Below are 23,284 nucleotides of genomic sequence, written 5' to 3'. Positions count from 1 at the left end.
GGCAGGGACTGCCTTTTGAGGAGAGCAATCGCTCTCTACTGCTCTCCTTAACTCTGATATAGGAGAGCAATTTTTAGCTCTCCTTAAGGGATCTAAAATGAGCGTTTATTGCGTTTCGACAGTATTTTTTGTGGGACATGAGAGCATTTCAGACCTATCGAATTGCATTCTGAATACGAAGCATGTCTTTCTGATATCCAATAATTTTCATTTTTGAAAATCACAATATAATACAAATTTTATGACAAATTATAAAAATTGATATTTTTCAATTTTTGATATATAACAGTCCTCGAAGTAAATTATATAAATCTAATGACATATTCTTAAAGTGTATGTATGTAGCAGGGAGGAAAAAGCCGACGGTCAATTGAAAATTTTGACCTTTCATATTGAAGATATGGATTTTTTCCCAAAAAGACCTAATTTTTTTTTTTTGGTGTTTTGGGAAAAAAATCCATATCTTCAATCTGAAAAGTCAAAATTTTCAATTGATCGTCGGGCTTTTCATCCCACCTACATACACTTTAGTATAAATCATCAGATTTATAAAGTTTACTTCAAGTACTGTTAAATATCAAAAATATCAATTTTAATGATTTGCCATAAAATGTGTATTAAATTGAGAATTTCAAAAATCAAAATTATTTGATATCAGAATGACATTCTTCGTATTCAGAATGCAATTCGATATGTCTGATGTGCTCTAATGTCCCACAATAAATACTGTCCAACGTTCATACCCCAGCCCTTAATTGACAATTCTCTCCTTACATTCTATTGCATGTATTGTAAATTGCTCTCAGCTCTCCTGAAAGGCTCCAGAAGAGTTATTTAATGCTCTCCTGCCAATTCCAAAAGACAGTCCCTGGTTGACTACAACCTAGTGCTTAGTCTGATACCAATGCTATTTATGACACTCCAATTGTAACTGATGCTCACATTTAGGGCATAGCGATCAGGGGAAACTGAGTCATTTCTAATGTTGACATAAGTTACTTGTCCATGTTTTATTCAATGTTCTTGGATAGCACAACAGACACAGTAAAGTACAAATGTATGGTCATAAATAACTGTGGACTAAATCATCATAATAAACACATGTATGTAGAAAATCATACTTATCCAAATCTTTTGTATAGGCCTACATTTTATTTGGCATTCAAGTTGATAATGGAGAAAAAATGTGGCAAGTTTTTGAATTTGTTTACAGGGATGATTTTTGTGTCTTTCACAGTATGTGCGAGTGATTCTAGATCCAACTCTTCTAGAAGAAGTTGGTGGTGCAGCAATACTTGCCAACCTGGAATCCTTGGACAGCAAGTATACCATTGAATCCCAACTAGTACCTTCAATGGTGTCATGGAGAAGACTGGACGGTGGACGCAACCTAGGAGAGGATATACAGGTATTTTACACACACAAGTTTTTTTTTAACCAGTCAATCTGGGCGGACACACACCTGGATCCTGATGGAACCAGGCTCCAGCAAAATGCTCAAGATAAGCTGAAAAGCTTATAGCATTCTGGCTTGTATATATATGAAGATAACAGAATTAAAGAAAAGGAACAGATCACCTTATTCGTCGGGGCCCACTTATTATGGGACACCCTTTAAGCATGCTGCATGCTTCAGTGGCCAATGGAAGAAACATAATTAATGGAGCAAGGAAAATAGAGGCCACTCCCAACAAATCAAGTGATCAATTTTGCTCTTAGCCCTGGGTCAAGAAATGAGAAATTGGATGTTCTTCGTGTAATTCTTGATCTAAGACGTACAGTTATGGAGTTATGAGCAAAGAGGTAAAAGAGGTCATTGCACTAATTTTGGTTGCACAGGGGCAAAAATGGAAATTTGGTCCGATTTGGTTGAAAATGGTCTTAAATTATTTGTCTTGTGATGATAAGTCAGAAAAAGAATAGTTTGGCTTATCCAGGATGTTTGGCAACATCTAATGGTTACCTTGATAACACAGCAAAATGGATCAATATCCATTGATTGAGTCCTTTTTATATTGACAGTGTTTATCTGTGTATAAGAAAGCATCCTACATGTATATCAAACATTCTTTTTCTGATTCAAAACAAATAATTTGCAAACATTTTCAACAAAATCAGAGCAATGACTCCATAGCAGAATGTCATAAAGAGATCAAACTATAGTTTTACTGAGTCCTTACAGCTAGAGGATCATGAGCTGGAGAAGTTAACATGATTTGCACGATTGTAGTGCAAGTAAACTGAAATCTCTTAATACTGTAGTATTCAGTATCTGTAAGGTTCTTCAGCAGTCTGCTAATTTGGCACTGTTTACAGTATAAACACAGTATAAACACGGACGTGGTGTTCTTCTTGTTTTTTTATTTGCCTCATCATCACAGTCGCACTTTACTCACCGAACAAGCTTGAAGCTGCATAGCATTGTGCGTCCCAGGTGTGAACCTTTTCACGCGATAATCAGAAAAAAAACGATAGGGCAGTGCTGAAGGACCTTGCTGAATACTATAGTTGGAAGATAATGTACCAATTGCAATCAGCTTAATATGTTTACACTTTACACCATATGTCACATCATGATAAGTTTCTATATTATGTTTCTTCCATTGCAGCTCCAATCAATTCAAACAGAAAAAGATGAAAGTGAAGCACTCATACTCTTGCCAACATCCTGCTTTGTGGACATGGTTTATGTGTTTAAACAAGAACAACAGGGAGTATATGGCACTGGCGAGGAGTCATTGAGGTTGCATACGCAAAATTTACAAAGAATACTCAGAGGAAAACAAGTGACATTGATGGTCATGAGCATGGAGGCATATTTCAGGTAGGCCACAGGCTGTTCTTTCTTCTTCTTCCTTATAAGTGCCTCCCTCATATGTATGAGTATTATCGCACTGCGTACAGACAAGCTGTACTTATTTTTTACTCTGGAACCTAGAGTAGATGAGTGTATTTTTGAAGTACAGTCAACAGTACCGGGATGATCCCCTGCTCTTTTCGAATAGCCTGTGACGTTCTTTAACGTGCACACTACATTAATGTGAGAAAATATGCATGTACACAGGACCGACAGCTTAAAGTGCCCTCCGATGCACTAAGCAAGTAGAGTGAAGTGCCTTGCTCAAGGACACAAAGAGCCAGCCGAGCCCAGCGGACCTGGGATTCGAACCCTTGACCCTTGGATTCACAGTCCAACACCTTAACCACTAGGCCACGCTCTCCTCTGTTCCATTTGAAATCCATACATCCCTTATGGAAGACATGACCTTAATCTTCCACATAGGGGGTGAAGATTTCAAATGGAGTTACCCATTCAGGTAACTCCATTTGAAATTTAGAACTTTAAATGGATTTTTAGCATATTTCTTGGCATGACTGGAAAGTCACTTGCAAGTCTGCAGGTCATATGGTGTAAGATGAGGTTTATCTTTTTTCTCTGTTTGATAGTCATGTGACATGATCTAATCCAATCGGACCAAAGTCGGCAATAATGAAATTGAAATAATATCAAATACAAGGAGCAAAAAAACAATAAAAAACAAAGGAAATGGACATGTAAAAAGTCCATAACTTTTTAACCAAGAAAGCCAGGGACTTGGGGATTTCAGCATCAATAAGCTTGGGTACTGAGTAAGTTACTGATGGTAGGAACTAATTTGTCAAAATTTCCAACTTTAGTCAGAATGGATCAGATCGTTTCACATATTAAATGCATATGTGCGATTTAGGGAGCACGGTGGCAGAGCGGAACAGGCTCTGACTCATAATCGGAAGGTTGTGGGTACGAGCCCTGGCAACGCCATCGTGTTGTGCCCTAGAGTAAGGTACTTTACCTCGATTACTCCTCTCCACTCAGGTGTATAAATGGGTACCGGCATTCTTTAATGCTGGGAAGGTAACAGACTCGCTGCTGCGGAGGTGAAGCGATCCCCCACAGCAACATTACATGGTGGAGTCTGGCCCAATCGCCAATGAAAGAGAGATGGGCACTCTATTCACTATTTATATACAGGTTCGTCTCCTTTACCTCTTTTTTATGCGATTCTGTTTATTTTTTATGATTCACTGAATTTGCATTCTCATACCATGCAGAAACCAGAAGAACTCACACAATCGCCATTTTCGATCAGCAGTACTTGGTACCGAAGTAGATGCACGTAAAACCAAGCGTCGGAAGAAAGGTGTGGAGGAGATTACCACCAGTGTATCTAGAGTTGATGTAGAAGAGGTAGGAGATATGACATTGACCTTTTCGGTAAATCCCATAAATCATTTCAGGTGGACTTGAGATGTTGTAATTTGACGTCAGACGACTTGCAGTTAGAGAATAAAAGAAAGGATTTTGTCTTTGGCAGATAGCAGGTCACACCTTCTTGGTTGATCAACAAGCGTGCCACCGTTGCATGGTGGCACGCGCGCTGTCTTATGACTATCCACTATTGTGTGATATTATACAACCATTACATGCAGATTGCAAACAACAACACACTTTGAATTATCGGGCATAGCGAGATTATCTGGAGTTCCATTATGAGCAACACGCAACATGACAGAGTTGGTACTCTTTGGTTCTACTGGTAAAATCCCACTGGGTTTAAACATTTTTAACAAGAAACATAATTTTTCACCAGGTTTGCCATCGCATATAATGAAGGAGACAAGTAGAAAAAGTGATCCTGCCTGGAAATCAAACCCAGGACATAATGTAAAGCAATGAGTTTTTATGTCTGCCCTTTATCTATTTATATATAGGCATTGGTTGATCTTCAGCTGCATACCAATGTTAATGTGAGGTTTGCAGAGAAGGCTGATCAGGTGGCGGAGCTTATCGCTATGTTCACCAAGTCTGTGGCAGAAACACCATTCAAGTAAGTGTCGCTTTATAAGGTTCATCCTTCTGTCCCATTTTGTGATCTGCTACCACAAAATTAGTGTAAAATCGCAAGTTGATAGTTTTGAGATGTCCTTGCTGCTGCGTTAGTGTTCTTTGTTTCACACACGCCTGTTCATGTCAATCGTATCGTCGCTCGCAAGACATGGTGGCGTATCAGCCATTTTTGACAAAATGAGATATGATCAGTTTCATGATCTATGTATAAAGCTCTACATTCTGACAAAATTTCAAGACATACATGTCATTAATTAATTAAGTATTATCACTAATTAGGTTTGGTGTATCTCACTCAATGGATTTATTGTGTACAACATTCCCCTTGTTTTGGACGACGTATCAGTGACATACACCACTATGTCGTAAATATGTGACATACACCACTATTTTGGTATATCGCGACTGTGTGGCCAATATGGATATGAATTCAACTATTTTTCGACATACTGGCGTATCACGTGTCGTATGTCAATTTTGAATGGAGAATAATTTTTCAAAAAATTTGACATACTGGCGTATAAGTTTAATGACTAATTACAATTAATTGGTGAATGACAGCAACAGTGTGGTAAATAAGCAAAAATGACCACGGGCCATTTGGGCCCTTGATCTTTAGGGGACCTCACAATCTTTTGCGGGCCCGAATAAATTGAGAGTGGAAAATAAACACATTTTTTGAAAAAAATCAGCATTTAAAATGAATCTCCATTATGAATTAGTGTAGTATGGACGATGTCTTGGAAGATTTTTTGTATTTTCAGTCCCGTTTTTCAGTAAGCTTAAATTTAATTATTTATTTACTTATTTTTTTCATGGGCCAGTCGGGCCCTCATGGCACATTTTCGTCTGGCCCGCATTGATTTTCACAGGCTATGGGCCCCCGGGCCTGCCTTATTTACCATGCTGGACAGCAATGTATTTTATACATTAAAATGGGACATTTTAATCAAGGCAATGTATGACAAACCGTTAAAAGTTGCAAAAACTTCAGATGCAATTATCTCACCATTTTCGTGATATGCCACTATATGTTTTCTGTATGTTCTTTGTGAATGGATGCACAATGGGCAATTCACGAAGGTCATACTACTGACAGGTGCACGGCAAACACAGAACATCAACTCAGCAGCTGGGATGTCTTGAAACTCTCAACTTGCGACTTTATGCTCATAATGTCATTGTCACAATGTGTGCATACGGATTAGTACCAGATGACCGTATTAACTGTCCCTTGACCCTTTGCATGGATCTGCCATTTTGATCCCAAAACTACGGGGGGCCGGCCAAGATTGACTGAATTTTGACGTCGTCATTGGTTTTACACGTAAACACAAAAATGTTTTAAATAATTCCAAAAGTGTATGCATGCTATTAAGCTCTATTTTATCAGTCTAAATCCGTTGAGGTTCGACAGTGAACCTCATTGTAAGTACTGTTTTTTGAATGTTTTGTATATGAATAACGCACGATATGTTTATGATATATACTAAAAATTTCTCCCATCGTGTATCAATGTTTGCGTGGTCTAGCGGTAAGAATCTCGTCTCCCACGCAGAGGGTCCCGAGATCGATTCCCACTCCTGGCTTTAATAATTTGTTTTTCTTCACATTCATTTTGAATCCAAAAATATTTATTTTCATGTGAAAATGTTTACATTGCACTGAGAAATGTATTTTGTGCATTTTTTTCTGTAACAGGGCCAATAGAGCTAAAACGCACCTCGGCACGGGGCGTCCAACGTCCAGGCAGTGTTGCCGTCATATTTTCTGTTTTGTTTACGCTATTGGCTGTTGCCACATGAATAATGTCGGCCACCGTCGTCTGCAAAACTAGGTTCTCCCTGCATCGCAATTACTAACATGGCTATTGAAGTGTGTCAGGAGTGTAACAGTTATCGCAAACATTACAAATGCAAACTATTCTTCTATAACTTTTTGCAGAGGGTAGTGTAAATTTGAAATGGTGTTCAATAGTAATCCAGTCCTTCACAATAAATATTGTAAAGTACAATTTTGAACAACTATGGCAATAATTTTTTTTGCAGAATATCAAATAATAAAGAGCAGACGATGCAAGCAAACTTCATTACAATTGTCAAACTACTCATAAAGTATATTACAAAACATAAAGGCATAATTTCCGGATAATGTTCTGTACGTACAGCAGCAAGTAGAGATCAGCACCCTCAGATTCCTATCATCGTTCATAATAGTATAGTTGACTCAACTTATTTGAGAATGATTGTTTGTCTGTTTTGTTTGCAGGAGAGAGCGAGACAAGGCCTCATTTTCATTCCATGTAGACAATGAATGGGCTGGTGGTGTTCGTGTATCAAAAGATGGCATCGGGCTGCTGAAACTATGGCGACAACAGCTACAGCAATTCAGGAATGTCAGCCCTGAAATTGCATCAGCCATTGTTGCTGTGTATCCATCGCCAAGGTTACTGTTGCGGGTAAGAAATAATAGAACGATTTACAGGTAATAGGCAGTGTTCGAATTTAGGAAAAATAAATGGTTGTCCCACGGACAACCAGATTACAATTTCTGGTTGTCCGTCTAAGTTTTTGGTTGTCCGTAGGCCTACAAATGTGACTTTTGGCTAGATTTATGGTTGTCCGGCGGACAACTGAATCAGTATTTTTGGTTGTCCGGCGACTTTTTTAGTTGTCCCGGGCAACCGGACAACCAAAATTTCGAACACTGGTAATAGGGTACTGGCTGAAATTTCCAAAGGGGGCAAAATCACAAAGTTGGCCTGCTGACATGCTAACAGAATTACTTGACCAGGAAAAATACAAATGGAATGAAAATTTGCAATTTCAATGAGAAAATTAGGTTAATTTTGGGTTAAAGGAGGAACTCCATTGCAAATTTGGAATTTTTTCCCAGTATTTTGAGATATGAGAGGGGGGTAACTGTATACAGGGTAGACAACATGGAAATAAAGGTTGTCAGCCTTTCTACTCTCTTTGGCCATTGGCTAGAAAGTTGCCTGGAAGTCAACTGGTTGTGATTTGATGCTAGGGCATGCTCGTGACTTCTGATCGATATATTGGCCATCACTTTTCCAATCAAGCGACGGAAATGTGTCATAGAAAATGCTCCATATATGTAAGGCTCAATGGCTAATTTGCTTTTGGCAAAAGTAAAGTATACAAAGTGAACAAAAACTGTCACATGAATGTGAACCAATTTGACATGATTGTGTATAGATGAGTTGACCTCAATGTTTATCAACAAAGGCAAGGGACTGGTATATCGATATGCTTGAGTGAACCCCATGCAACCACTGCACTGTTCAATAATAGCCTTATTGTGATGCGACGGGAGATTAAAAACACGAGCCCTGAACAGAATATGATGCGCGCGCATACTGCCAGGCAAAAAACAATGGAAATTGTGATGATGCGTGCGCATACTGCCAGGCATTGACGTCAGAAGTCAACTCATCTATATTGTGTACTCTTATCAGTAACCTACTACTGAGTACTACCAGTACTTCTTGGGAGCTCACCTGTACTTTGTTTTGATTATATCAAGTTATTTGGTCATGTTTAGTGGTCAGTGCCTCAAAAATTAGTTGATACTAGACTGCCATTAATGCTTGTACCCAGCAAAAATAAAAATGGTTTTAAAACATTTTTTGGCAACCTTTTCTAACCTTTTGCAAAAAATTTCAAAAACATTTTGTGTATGCTGGGAAGCTCTGTGGTTATGTCAATGACTCAAAGTACAAATATAATTGATACTGGTACTTTAAGACTGTCATTGGGCTATTCCAATTGAAATTCATACACCCCCTATGGAAGACATGACCTTCCACACAGGGAGTGCAGATTTCAAGCTGAATGGGTGACTCCATTTGAAATCCACACTCCCTCTGTGAGAGATGAAGATCATGTCTTCCATACAATGTATAATTTTCACAGTAAAGGGTGTAACTTTTGATTTTTTGGGTCAAAATTTCAAACCACTTAAATATGTTTCTGTTTACTGAAATCATGCATAGAAGCAACTTAAATTCCAGTAAAATAATGTTTCAAGGCTTAAACCTTTTGATTTCTAATAAAAATTTGACATTTCCATAACATTTTGGTTAAAATCTAAGAAAAAATGTATTTTACATAACCTCAGACAATTATGACATGAAAGCTGGAATACATGTGAAATCCCATTCCAAAGTAAGTCAACAGATATAAGTTAAATCTTATACCATGTTTTGCTATGTTTCTCATTGCAGTTTTGAAATTTTTTAACATCAAGTGTCATTTAGAATGGAAATTTCAAAACCTTAAACATATTTTTTAAGTTTTAATTGGGTTCCTAAAATAATTTGAATGTCTAACTTCATGAACAAATACTACTTGATGAAAGGAACCTCCCAGCCAAGTTTCACAGAAATTTGAGTTATTTTTTTTTTTTTTCTATTCAAGCAATTTGTGTTTCGGAGGCTTCAGTTAACAACACAGGTGATCATAAAAGTAAAATATTTGGCTAACCACTACAAGTTGACATAAAAAATAGGTAAAAAATATCACAATTACCAATTTTCATGCTTTGCTTCTAAGTATTGAATTTCAGTTGTGACAAAATTAAATTATCACAGCAAGTCATTTTTTTTTGTTTGGAGGCTTCATGTTAACAATTGTTAAACATTGCAGAAGTAGTTTTTTGAAAACAACAGTGTTGGGATCATCTAAGCTGTTATTTTCTTGTGTATATTGAATCAATGATTCTATGCGGCAGATATTGTAGATTTATCACATGTTAATTTTTTCACCCATTTGTTAAGTATGGTGTTTTTTGCATGTGAAGCCTCCGAAACAGGCTTTTTTGGATATCAGTATATTTTTCAAACATTAACCATAATGTCAATTTTTTTAAATTTATGACATTCTGCACATATCAAGTAATAATTACAATGCAGATATCAGTATGAAACACACCAATTTAGATATGCATAGATGATAATTAATCTTATTGTTGTTTCGGAGGCTTCATTTGTTTCGGAGGCTTCAATTGTTAACGGAAAGTTTGTATTGGGTCCCATTTTCAAACGGTGATATATATCTCCACGATTTAAAAACATGTGACTTGAGGATCTACTTTGCTACATTTTGATAAATAGATTTGATGAGCTCTTTTATTTATATTTGCACAAGCTTACTGAACAGTTTGTTTCGGAGGCTTCAAAAATGTTAACGGAAAAACGGCTCTTTGAAGTCAAGATTTTATAAAAATTTTAAAAGCTTGCAAATCGACTAATTTTTGTTACCCATTTCAAGTTAAGATAACAACTGTTATGAATCAAGAAGAAGTGAAGAAATAACCAAGAATTATGAACCAAAGCTACACCCACAAAGTTTGTTAACAATTGTTAACGGAAAATGAAGCCTCGAAATGACAAATATCAAGTCCGGTTCTCAAAAATACAGGGCTGTTCACAATTAAATCTAATGCGGCAGTGTTTACTGAACATATGACTGTACTTTCAGGATAAGAAAAATTATCCATGAACTAACTGAAGAAAACACAGGGTTTTACAAAAATGTTACTGTTTCTTATAGTTTTTCAAAATGGCAATATTAAGTACATTTAAGCCTGCTGAAACTGAACGCAGTAACTCCCAAAGCTGATTATGCTACCCAAGGTAGCTGCTAACTAGATGACTTATGTGGCCAAAAATCATGGAATTCTGTGGCTTTATTAGAACACTACGGATTAAAATGTTTAAAATCCAAAGTTACACCCTTTACCGTGAAAATGACCATATGGATTTCTACTGGGATAGCTCAATTTACTGCTTGTATCAGTCTGAAAAGTATGCCTTTCATACACTGAGGTCTTTCTGTACTTTTGTTGGAATAGCAGTAAGCATGACCAGTTTTAGAGCAAAATTTTATCAAAGTTTCTGAATGTAAAAGACAACTTTTGATCACTTTATTTTTATTCATAAACTGTATAAATTGATAGCCCGGGGGGGTGGGCCACTGGTCATTGACAAGGGGGTATCATGCGTGGCCAAAAATCACGTAAAAGGGTCTTTTTCACGATCAGGCACTGTACGCACGATCGTGAATAGGGTGTCAAAAACATGGAAATTAGAGAAAAGGGTATCTTTTTCACAACAGATTTACGTATTTAGGGTCCGCCCAGACTCCAGTCCTTCATAAGTTTCATGTCCTTCATGTTTATCCCTAGACTTGACTGTGTAGTTCTCTGTTTAGTCTCTTCTTTAAGTCCATTGCCGACTTAGCCCAGCTGGCCCTGTTAATATTTTTCCATTAACCCATTCAATGCTACACAACTCTACAACATTCAATGGTGATGTACACATGCAGTACATGTACAATGTACATGGTACATGCACAGCACGTGGATACTCTGATTTTAAGAGTTTCAATTCTCCTTTATAAAGTCCAAAGTTTCTCATATTTCATTTAAAAATATTTTTACTATTATTTGAATTTTCTATCTTGTATTATGGATAAAAATAAAGATTTTCAAGCTAATTTTCATGTTGTATACAATTATTTAACCACAAATATCTACGGTAGAGGATTGATTGACTTGACCTGTGACCTATTATCCACAAAATAAATAAATAAAAACATGCATGTTATTATCGTCAAAAGCATCATATTTTTGTCAGAATTTTGTCACAATAAGTGATCTTGATTTTATTTAAAAAACAAATTTTAAACTTTTGAATAAATTGTGAAAACATCAAATGAATATTAAAAGGTAAGATGGATATGGTGCAGAATTAAAATACGTTTTTGGATTGGTATCAAATTATGCAGTCATACACGAATCCTGCAAGTCTTGGCTGAACTGATTGAGCACCATGCATCTCAGTTGCTATTTACCGACTTATTTTCATCCTAATACTTTATTCAACTTATGAAATAATACCACTATTATTCATCCGATTCCTTCCAGAAGTAGGCCTTAATTGTTGTCATTTTAAGCTTATAAAATAAATTATTAATATTATGCACTATCATAAAAAAAAATCTGACCACTATTTTATGAGTTTTGTCTCACTTTGTCTTGAAACATGATTTGTAGGTCTATAATAATATTTGGAGGATGGAGAATAAATTGTCGAAACTTTAATAGGGCCTACAAAAATGATATAAAAACATTTCTTGACTTCTTTTTCTCTTTTTTCTTTTCTTCATTGTTGTTTTTTCTTAGTTAGAGTTTTGTAAATTTTCTTTTCAGTTAATTCCCTCTTAGGCTCTCTGATACTATAAATCAGCTTAAAATAATGTAACGTTTATTTTATAATTTTAAAATAGCTCATATTCTGCCCTGGTAGCACTTGAGAGCCATTCTGAGTTACTATTAAAGAAATCAATGAAAATGGAGCTTCAAGTCCCGCCCGCAAGTCCCGGCTTCAAGTAGGGTAGCTGCAGGTAATATGGGACAGCAGGTAATATGGGACACCTGTTTTCATTTTAACAAAAAGTAGCTTAGAGAAGGTAAACACTTTAAGTTGATTTGTTAAGTGTTTAGAGACATCAATTGTGCTTCTAGAAATGCAGTTTTGGAGTCTGTGTATCAAACTCTTGGAAATCAATGCCAAAAAGAGTGAAATTGCCCAAAAAATTATGTCGTTTTTTGGCCTGATATAAAATCAATGACGTCACATTTTATGATTGTGTATCCAAAAACCTGGTACTGAGGGGGCATTTGTCATTTTTTATGATCTTTAGGTGATGGGTTAAGCTTATCAGCAGGTAAAATTCCACTGACAAGTGGCACTTTCCTTTATAAATGATTATTTTCTCTGATTTTCAACTGAATGGGTGCAGGTAATATGGGACACATAGGAAATTGTGTGCATTGTCAATGCGAAAAGCAAAACTATTTAGAAAATTGAATTTTCTTGTAGAAATTTGCATTTAACATTCAAAATCATGTAACAAAAATGTTTTTAGAACAAAAGAGTGATTTTCTGAACTTTTTGATTTTCACCATAGAGATAACACAGTGTCCCATATTACCTGCACATGCAGGTAATATGGGACACTTGACGATGACGTCATTTTGACGTCATAGCGTCCAAACAAACATAAAAACAAGGTAACATTGCCTGTTTTATTAAGAGCCAGTCTCCCTTATTATGTACCCAAATCAGGGGGTTGTGATACAAAAAAAATAGAATTTTCTCTAAAAATAATTTTGGTACATATTAGCACCAACAACTCACATGTAAAATATGAGCGTGCACAGCGCCCTCGTTCAGCTTGAAAAAATTCTTGAAATTTCAGCCTCTCTGAGCCTTACTTGCAAATGGTAAACTTTGGAGGTGCATAACATCGTGTGCCATCATCATCCCAACCTGCATTTTGCATTTTTTAAAAGTACCAAATGGTTACATTACAAAAACCAAGAAAAAAAATTGGGATCTTGATGGCGCACAAAATCAACAAATCAATGATTTGATGAAAAGCGCCCTCGTGCAAACTTCAAAGCATCTAGCGGGCTGCGCCATCAAGATCCCAAGTCCGAACAAGTTTGAAATTAAAGACCTCCATGGCAAGTTTCATTTTTCAGCAAAAATTTTTTGGGATTTTGTTGGCGCACAGAGTTAACAGAGGTCAAGGTCAAAATTTCCTATTTTAGCACATTTTGCACGCCTGTATTATTTGGCGCCAGCGTCACCTGACTCTCCGAATAGGATTTCATCAAAGAAGAGGTAATTCTCTGCAAGAACTGAAAAAAATTAGCTTGGGATCTCTTGATCTTCATATTTTTCTGATTTTTTGAAAATGGACTTAGCCTCATTTTGGAGGTCAATTTGACCTCTTTTTTTTTTTTTTTTTACAATATGGGCTTTTTACTGCTTCACAAAAGGATGCGCCAACAAGATCCCAATTTTATTTTTCATCGTCTAGCTTCTTTGGCGACCAGTAGACAAAAAACAAGCAACAGCTAATTGGGATCATGTGGGCGCACTAATATAAAAGAGGTCAAAGGTCACGCTTTGTGCCAAAGTGATGCATATTTGCCTATGTGCAGCACAAAAGTGGAACTTTGACCCGCAATAAAAATATGTGCCAACAAGATCCCATCTTACTTTTTGGATGATTGGATAAAGGGGCTTATGTATAACTGATAACAAGTAAAAAAAAAAAAGTGGGATCATGTGGGCGAACTAATTCAATAGAGGTCAAAGTTCATACTTTGTGCCGAATTGGCATTACTTTGCCTATGTGCAGCACAAAAGTAGAACTTTGCACCAACAAGATCCCATCTTACTTTTTGGATGATTGGATAAAGGGGCTTATGTATAACTGATAACAAGTAAAAAAAAAGTGGGATCATGTGGGCGCACTAATTCAATAGAGGTCAAAGTTCATACTTGCGATTTTTAGCCTAAAGTTGCGAATTCAGCAACCTTTCACTCAAATTTTGCAAAATATGACTAAGTATTTTGACAAAATTTTTTACTCTCACCAACTACCATGATGGAATCAGCATCATCTGAAATGCACTCACACAAGTTTCTATGAGACATGTCTGGTGATCCCCATTGAAAAAAAATTCGCACAAAGTATGAACTTTGACCTCTATTGAATTAGTGCCCACATGATCCCACTTTTTTTTACTTGTTATTAGTTATACATAAGCCCTTTATCCAATCATCCAAAAAGTAAGATGGGATCTTGTTGGCGCACATTTTTATTTGGGTCAAAGTTCCACTTTAAGTGCTGCACATAGGCAAAATAATGCCAATTCGGCACAAAGTATGAACTTTGACCTCTATTGAATTAGTGCGCCCACATGATCCCACTTTTTTTTTTACTTGTTATCAGTTATACATAAGCCCCTTTATCCAATCATCCAAAAAGTAAGATGGGATCTTGTTACGCACATTTTTATTATGGTCAAAGTTCCACTTTCGTGCTGCACATAGGCAAATATGCATCACTTTGGCACAAAGCTTGACCTTTGACCTCTTTTATATTAGTGCGCCCACATGATCCCAATTAGCTGTTGCTTGTGTTTTATCTACTGGTCGCCAAAGAAGCTAGACGATGACTAATAAAATTGGGATCTTGTTGGCGCATCTTTTTGTGATGCAGTAAAAAGCCCACATTGTGCAGCGAATGGGAAAAAGAGGTCAAATTGACCTCCAAAATGAGGCTAAGTCCATTTTCAAAAAATCAGAAAAATATGAAGATCAAGAGATCCCAAGCTAATTTTTTTCAGTTCTTGCAGAGAATTACTTCTTCTTTGATGAAATGCTATTCGGAGAGTCAGGTGACATTGGCGCGAAATAATACATGCGTGCAAAAATGTGCGAAAATAGGAAATTTTGACCTTTGACCTCTGTTAACTCGGTGCGCCAACGAAATCCCAAAAAATTTTTGCTGAAAAATTAAACTTGCCATGGAGGTCTTTAATTTCAAACTTGTTCGGACTTGGGATCTTGATGGCGCAGCCCGTTATGATGCTTTGAAGTTTGCACGAGGGCGCTTTTCATCAAAGCATTGGATTTACTGATTTTGTGCGCCATCAAGATCCCAATTTTTTTGCTTGGTTTTTGTAATGTAACCATTTGGTACTTTAAAAAAAATGCAAAATGCAGGTTGGGATGATGATGGCGCATGATGTTATGCACCTCCAAAGTTTACCATTTGCAAGTAAGGCTCAGAGAGGCTGAAATTTCAAGAATTTTTTAAGCTGAACGAGGCGCTGTGCACGCTCATATTTTACATGTGAGTTGTTGGTGCTAATATGTACCAAAATTATTTTTTAGAGAAAATTCTATTTTTTTTTGTATCACAGATGGGTACATAATAAGGGAGATTGGCTCTTAATCTTAAAGGACAGGTTGTTCATCATAACAATCTCTTGTGGGCATATCTTCTTTAGTTTTTATGCAAATAAGCTAAACGTCCTTAATGGTCCCATATTACCTGCAGGTACCCTAGGCCTAGTAGGCCTATTACTTGCTTAGGGTGTCGAAAATATATGTTTTACTTGCTAAGGGGTTAAAAAACGCCAGTACTTGTTTAGGGTAGGATATTACACTTGTTATACTTGTTTAGGGTGTATTTTCAGTCGTTGCACATACTTGTTTAGGGTGCTTTTGAAACTCCATGGCCACGCATGATACCCCTTGTCAATGACCAGTGGCCCCCCCCCCCCGGATTGATAGTCATAAGGCAATCAACCAATGGCAGCAATTCTTTGATAAGTGTATTTCCTGTATTGACTTTTGTCAATACACAGACACAAATTCATGTTCGGGCATTATTTTTATGACGCGCGCAATGAGGTTAATGACTGCTAGAAATTTTTTGTTGATATGCCAATGCCAAAATCAATGCACTTACTTGCCCTTTAATTTTCCCATCACAATGCACATCATCACAAGGGTGTAGACACAAACTAAATATAATATTTATTTGTACTTATTATACAGGCATACAGCAGATGTGGTTCTGTCAGTGAAGCCCAGAAGCTCTTACAGGATATCATGATCCGTCGCGGGGAAGGTGTGCTGGCTACGTCAAGACGTGTTGGTGGTGTGCTATCAAAGAGAGTTTATACATTGTTGACTTCTCACAATGGTGAACTAGTACTTTAATCTCAGTGAACTGATTAAAAGTTTATGATCAGAAACTGTTATATGAACCCTGAAGCGAGGGACAGGAGAGTACTTGGAGAATATTCAAAGTTACTATTGGTAAATTTTACAAGTCCAATAATTTACTCACGTTTTAGATGTTTCATCTTCCGATCGGTAGACTTCATCACTGAATGCGATGAACCAGCAACACTCCTACTCTCATATCCTGAGTGTACAGTTCTTTGCATCATGTATATGACCAACTACTGCAAAGAACTGTACACTCCGGAGAACAGGAGTATTGCTGGTTCATCGCATTACTGATGAAGTCTTCTGATCAGAAGATGAAACTTCTAAAAAAGGCCCGATATCGGCTGTCGAAAGTATCAATAGTCGGAAAATTCATAGCATTCGAATTCCAACATGTTGGAACACTCAAAGGTAGTATCGATACACAAATGATATGGCACACATGCTTCAAAAAATGAAATTTCCAAGCTATTTTGTCCAAATAAGCTTACCGTACGATCATGTTTTAATTAGAAAGTCAAAAATTACCTGCCGAAGTTGACCCTAACCCGGAATAGAACAAACCAGGAAGTAGGTTTGCACCAGAAGTCTCTGATCGTAACTCATATTAGCATGATTTTAAGCTTTCCTATCGATTTTTTTTCAGCATTTTAGATCTCATTACGAGTGCCGACACATGTCGATTGTCATATTTTTTCCCCGACGAAGTGTTCAATAGAAAAACGAATACTAAAACGTGAGTAAATTATTGGACTTGTAAAACATAATTTACGAATTTATTCACGGAATATTCCAAGTTGTTCCACTTAAACAGGAAGCCCAGCTTGGCCAATTCTCCACAGAAGAACTGACTTACACCTGTTACTTTGATGACAGTCAGAACAGAATTTACATGGATACATTTTAACCTTGACTAATTCCCTAAGGAACTTGAACCAAAAGCGGTGCTTCATCTTTAAGCCTAATGGAATTGCCCATATTCTATCAGGTGATAGATACGCGGCTGGGTCTCAGAATATTATTTTTATTGTCATTCTTAAATACATCAAATATAAAATCTTGGGTGGATGTAATTCACATCCACTTTTATGGCCATTTTTATAAAGTTCAGCAGATTTTATACAAGACACCCATAGTGCACAAAATTGATGAATTAAATCTGTGTGATATGTTTGGACACGAAAAAATGTATTGGTCACAAGAATTGTGCATATCTACAGCTTGATTACTGTTGCACCCCTGTCTTCATGTGGCTCTCAAAATATGTAACAAAATAAGGTAACACTACAGCCATGATTTCTCCGTGTTACAAAATTTAAAATCTGATTTTCCATTTTCCACTATAAAGCACTCAAAAGTTAAAACAAACATGTTTTAAAAGTGTAATTTGTTTTACCTTTTACTGTAGTGTGGCCAGAATCTTGCATCATAGGCCTAGAATTAATGCTAGATTGTTTAATGGTTGATTACTGCTAAATAATCACTTTTCATTGTTTTATTTTGCAAATCAGTACAAAAGTTAGACATTTTACACAGTTTTTCACTATTTTGTGGCATTTTCAAATTTCCGTGAGCAAACCCTGAATTCTGTGAATTTGTCAGTTTTTCAATAATCACGGAGAAATCGTGGCTTTAGGTAACACACTCTCTTGGAATCATTTAAATGTAGATCCTGGCAAACATAGTGTAATAGAACACAGCTCATTAGCACATCAAAAGAGGAGACTTTGCTGCAAAGAGCTTTTCAAGATATAGGTTAATATAGACATAAAAAGTACAGAAAATAAGAAGAATTTGGGATGATTTTTCACTTATAAAATATGAATGCCATGATTATAGGTTAATAACTGCGCATTAGAGGGCATTGTGAAAAATGTAAACATTTTGCCTTTGGAATCGAGGATTATCCCAAGCACCACAAGGGATATTCCGAGGTCCAAAGCAAAATGTTTACATTTTTCACAATGCCTGACATATAACTGATGCAAAGTTATTAACTGAATTCATAACCGTCATTTTTAACTCATCACCACTCAACCAAATCTCAAGATTTTATTCTCTGAAATTTGTTGAAATAAACGATTTTTATCACAACGTATATTTTGCCCTTCAAAAAGTGGAAGAGGCTAAAACGGACTTACCAATTACAGCACTGCGCAATCACGCCATGTGCAAATATGGTAGTTGCGTGCGTGTGAAGTATTCCGGCGCAACAGATTTGCACACACGGAAGTCATTGCACTGCGTAAGCACACGCGGAGGTCATTGATGGATATCAATAACCTCTGCGCCTGTGTGCGTATATCATCTAACAAGCGATTTGATTGGGACACACATATGGTGTGATACACAGAGGTTATGAATCAATATTAGCAAATGAGGTGTCATTTTAAAGCTTGCAAAATACTTTCAAAGCAGAAATACTGAACTCAAAATTGACTTTACCTGCTATGTTTCCCCATTTGATGTGCTGCATCACATATGTGACATGATCTGGTCCATGGGGGCCAAAGGTGGCAAATTTGAAACTGAGATAAAGGTAAAAATATGGAGTTAAAAAACAATAAAATACATAAGAAAATAGACACCATAAAATGCCATAACTTTAGAACCAAGTATGCTAGACCTTTGGTGTTTTCAGTAAATAATAGCCTATTGTATGTATAATGAAATAATTACAGTAACTCAATTTTCAAAAATGCCTCCTTTGGCCCCCATGGACCAGATCGTGTCACATATATTCATTCAAAATGTTCGTATACTATTCGTATATTTTTGCAAGGGCTGGTTTAGATTAGTATTAGTGGTATAATAGATGAAATAGTAGGCCAAATCAGACTCAGGAATGTTATATTATTATCTGTATTTATCTCAAAGAAGCAGGGACAGGGTTATCAGTTAGCTTAGTTGATTAAAAATAGTTGATTAAAATAATCGCATGTGACCCATGGGTGCCATATTGTAACAAAAGAAATTTTTCAGACAAATACCATAAAGGTTACTGATATTTTTGTAGCTATAATATTAGGGCATTCCGATTTTTATGCTATGTTATTAGTTCTTCATAGCATAAAATTTTGAAAGTATTCATCATCGGAAATAAACTCTTATTTTAATAGCATTGCAAAGTTGCCAAAAAGTCCACATTTTGTTACAAAAGTCTGGTAATGCTTGCCGTGATTCCCGGGGGTGTCACTCCCATTGTGGCCTGTACACCATCTGTGATAATGAAAACGCGTAAAAAGGGTAGTTTTTTTGTTTTTTTTCACGATACGCGTTTAGGGTGTCAAAAACATGAAAAATTTGAAAAAAGGGTAGCAAAATTGCAATTGCTAATACGTGGAAATGAAATTTAGGGTATGAAATTTGATGCAAGGAATAAAATCCATGTTTAGGGTGTGAAAACACCTGTTTAGAGTATCGTTTAAGCCAAGGGTTAAATCCTTGTTTAGGGTGCTTTTCAAAAGTTGATTATCGCGAATGGTGTACAGGCCACAATGGGAGTGACCCCCCCCCCCAGGCCGTGATTCTATTAAAATACACTGTTATGTCAGCCCCCATGCATGTCACATGCAATTTTTTTAGTAGACTATTTTTAATCGGCGAAGCTAGCTGGTTATAGGGAGATCAGATGGGTAGTTGCTCCCAAGAGAAGATATCTTATACTTCCCACAATGCATTTCTTACATTTCAATTTTCTGTACCGATTTGCTATCTGGTGTAACATGGGTCGATAGTGATAATAAGTAACTCAATGAAGAGAGCACTTCCAGATGATGCAAAATATATTTATTTCTTGACTATTGAGCCAAGTTTAGCTATTCTCAAAATGAAAACAAAGTGAACTTGTACAAAGTATAGTGTCATTTGATGTAATAAGATGATGCATCATGTTGCAAAGGATTCTGGGAAGGGTAAGATATCTTCTCTGTTTGCTCTTTAGACTGAATCTTTTGTCGTATACAAATGCGCTTGTTATTTGTATTGTACGTGTAGTGATGACTGAAAAGCTTATCGATCGTGTCGTCTCGGACTCGTGAAAATATTTCAGCGCAACTTTGGTCGTTCGCCATAGTGCGACTTCCTATATCGGAACACATGTCCTACCATGCTGTTGTGAAAGGATCGTGCTCTACTCTTCTAAAAATTTGTCTTCAAAAACAAACACGGTGAAAAGGACAGTTTGGGACACAATTGCGCAATCTCTGTTCCCCAGACACATAAGTTTATCAGTCGTCATCCCATGATGTTTACGAATGAAGGCGGCAGTCTAGTTGCTCTTGCATTCTCCAAAAATGTACCCTGGTGCTGCCCCCTGCATTTGAGAATGGTGCTATGTAATGTATGGAGTTTCGTCGTCACTATGTTATAAATAGAGTAGAACATAAAGTACTTGTAAGTGTAGTTTGATAGTGGCTTCAGGGCTGTCAACATTTTTGGAATTGTGTGGCGTGAGACACTGTCAAAAAATTAACAGTGGCGTACCAGGATGGAATTAAAGCTTGCCGACTACATTATTCATTTTGAGCCACAGTGCTCGACTTGAGAATCTAAACAAGTTGGGGGGGGGGGTAGGGACAAGTATTTATTTTTACAGTGTGTGAGATTTTAATAATTTTGCAGCTCTTGGTGTGAGATTTACTACCTTGGCATGAGATTATACTACCTTGGCGTGAGACCATGAGAAAGTGCCTGAATGCATGAGACTCACCCAGTGCATGAGAGTTGACAGCCCTGGTGGCTTAATAGATCAATTAATCAAACTAGACCAATTTATTACTAACATTTTATAATCTCATACTGTTGAATAAAATGATGGAAATATTGAACTTTTTTCCCAAATATTTTCGAAACATTTTTCTACTTATATACATGGTAACTAAAGGTTATTTCAGAGCAATCTTTAGGCTGAATTCAGTGGCGGCACCACAGGGGGCTTGGGGGCCCCCAGTCAGAACTCTTGCCCCCCCAGTAAAAACCCAAAATTACTAATTTTCCACTTTTTGCGGCAATTTTCCCCCCGCCCCTGAAATTCACTTAAATAAGATTTTTAAAATAATAACAATAACAAACGATTACGGTTTCTTATCATTTTAAGCCAAAAGAGTAGGGAAAATGAAAGAAACCCCACTTACTATCTTGGCCGCTCACCTGTGGTGTTCTATGGTGTTCAAAATTGCACCATTGTCGGACATGCACATTTAATTTGGCCAATTCCAATTAAATGTAAGTTTGGCCATGTGTAAACATTACAAATATGGCAAAAAAATCGGCAACAACCAAATAAATTTCAACAGGTAGTAAGTATACAATACAGCTTTAATTTTATCCGTACTTTGTCCTTTGCAAGAATTGATTGATTTTCACTTTTTCAGACAAAATATTCAAACTCTTAACTTTTTACCTTCAGTGTGTATATACTAAAAGCATATAATCTACTACTGCCTTTGTGCCATGAACTTACAGTATTTTTTATATTCTTGTAATATTTTGTTTTTGCAAAATTGTACTTGTATTGACATTAGTGGAATAAAAATAACATTGATGTTTTTATAAGAACTTGCATTTCATTATATTTTGTGACTTCTAATCATTCAATGACTATCACCTTTTCTAAGGATTCCTTGAATCTGTTGAAAGTGGTGATATACTTATCCAAATTCCAAGTGTCCCTAATTTTTCCTTATTATAATACAAACCCTTGAAATATGCCCTCAATTTAAACCTTGTGCAATAATTATGAGCCCTGGGGGAGGGTAAAATTAGGGGGGCAAGCAATTTTGGCAAGCCGAGAGGGGGCAAGCAATTTTTGCACGCATTCACGGGCGCCTTTTTAATAAAATGCTTTAAAAAGGCTTAGGAAAGCGGTACAGAAAGCGCTTAAATATGCAAATTTTCCTGCTCGCTGCGCATAACATACATCTAGACCATTTAAAGTTTGGAATTTGGGATCCCAAAATTTGACATGTTCAGGGGGGGCAAAGAATTTTTGGCGGGCCGAGAGGGGGGGGGCAAGCGATTTTTGGCGGGCCGAGAGACAAGCGATTTTTGGCGAGCCGTTCGAAATTTTACCCCGGGGCTGATAAGTATTGCACAGCCCTAAAGGATCGGATACCAACATTTGCACAGTATTTTTGTGGGACCTGAGAGCACATCAGACACACCAAATTGCATTCATAATACAAGCAATGTCCTTCTAATATCAAATAATTTTGATTTTTTTTGTTTTGAAATTGGCGATATAAAACAAATTTTATGGAAATTATTCAAAATTAATATTTTTGATATTTAACAGTCCGCAAAGTAATCTTTACAAATCTAATGATATGTACGTAAAGAGTATGTAGCTGGGATGAAAGGCCGTCCATCATTGAAAATTTTGACCTTTTATATTGAAGATATTCCAGCGGGTACAGGTCATGGCAGATGGCACTGCTAAGGTAGCCGTTTCATGAACAAATCTGTGCAACATCTTTAAAACGTTTTGGTGTGTACAGCAGCACTTTGAGTGAAAACTTGATTTGTAGTCATTTGTTTGTTTTAAATATCTTCTCATAGGAACTCGACAATGACCCGTAATAGGAGCGGGTTACGGCTTGCACTACCCCCACTATGACCAGCCTACACATTTTTTATTGTAATTTTATTATAATAGCTCTGCATACATGCTGTAGCAAATCAACCATATTGATTGTCCTACAGTGGTGTTGTGCGAAGGGAGGGGGGGGGGCAGGGGACCATATCATGCCCACTGCATAATTACCGTACTT

The 23,284-nt window shown here is 36.8% G+C and overlaps 1 protein-coding gene across 1 annotated transcript in view; it reads left to right on the top strand.

Annotated features, from left to right (window-relative positions):
• Positions 1 to 22,073, top strand: part of LOC140150687 (uncharacterized) — a 37,169-nt gene extending 15,096 nt beyond the window's left edge. Inside the window, exons 5-10 of the mRNA XM_072172769.1 lie at positions 1,238 to 1,408; positions 2,610 to 2,824; positions 4,093 to 4,228; positions 4,753 to 4,868; positions 7,157 to 7,346; positions 16,338 to 22,073. Coding sequence (XP_072028870.1) covers positions 1,238 to 1,408; positions 2,610 to 2,824; positions 4,093 to 4,228; positions 4,753 to 4,868; positions 7,157 to 7,346; positions 16,338 to 16,502 — 993 coding nt within the window. The 3' untranslated portion in view covers positions 16,503 to 22,073. The remainder of the gene's footprint in view (positions 1 to 1,237; positions 1,409 to 2,609; positions 2,825 to 4,092; positions 4,229 to 4,752; positions 4,869 to 7,156; positions 7,347 to 16,337) is intronic.
• The last annotated feature ends 1,211 nt before the right edge of the window (positions 22,074 to 23,284 follow it).

Source organism: Amphiura filiformis, chromosome 4, assembly GCF_039555335.1.
Source record: "Amphiura filiformis chromosome 4, Afil_fr2py, whole genome shotgun sequence".
Taxonomy (NCBI): Eukaryota; Metazoa; Echinodermata; class Ophiuroidea; order Amphilepidida; family Amphiuridae; genus Amphiura; species Amphiura filiformis.
This window is presented reverse-complemented; position numbering and strand designations above follow the sequence as displayed.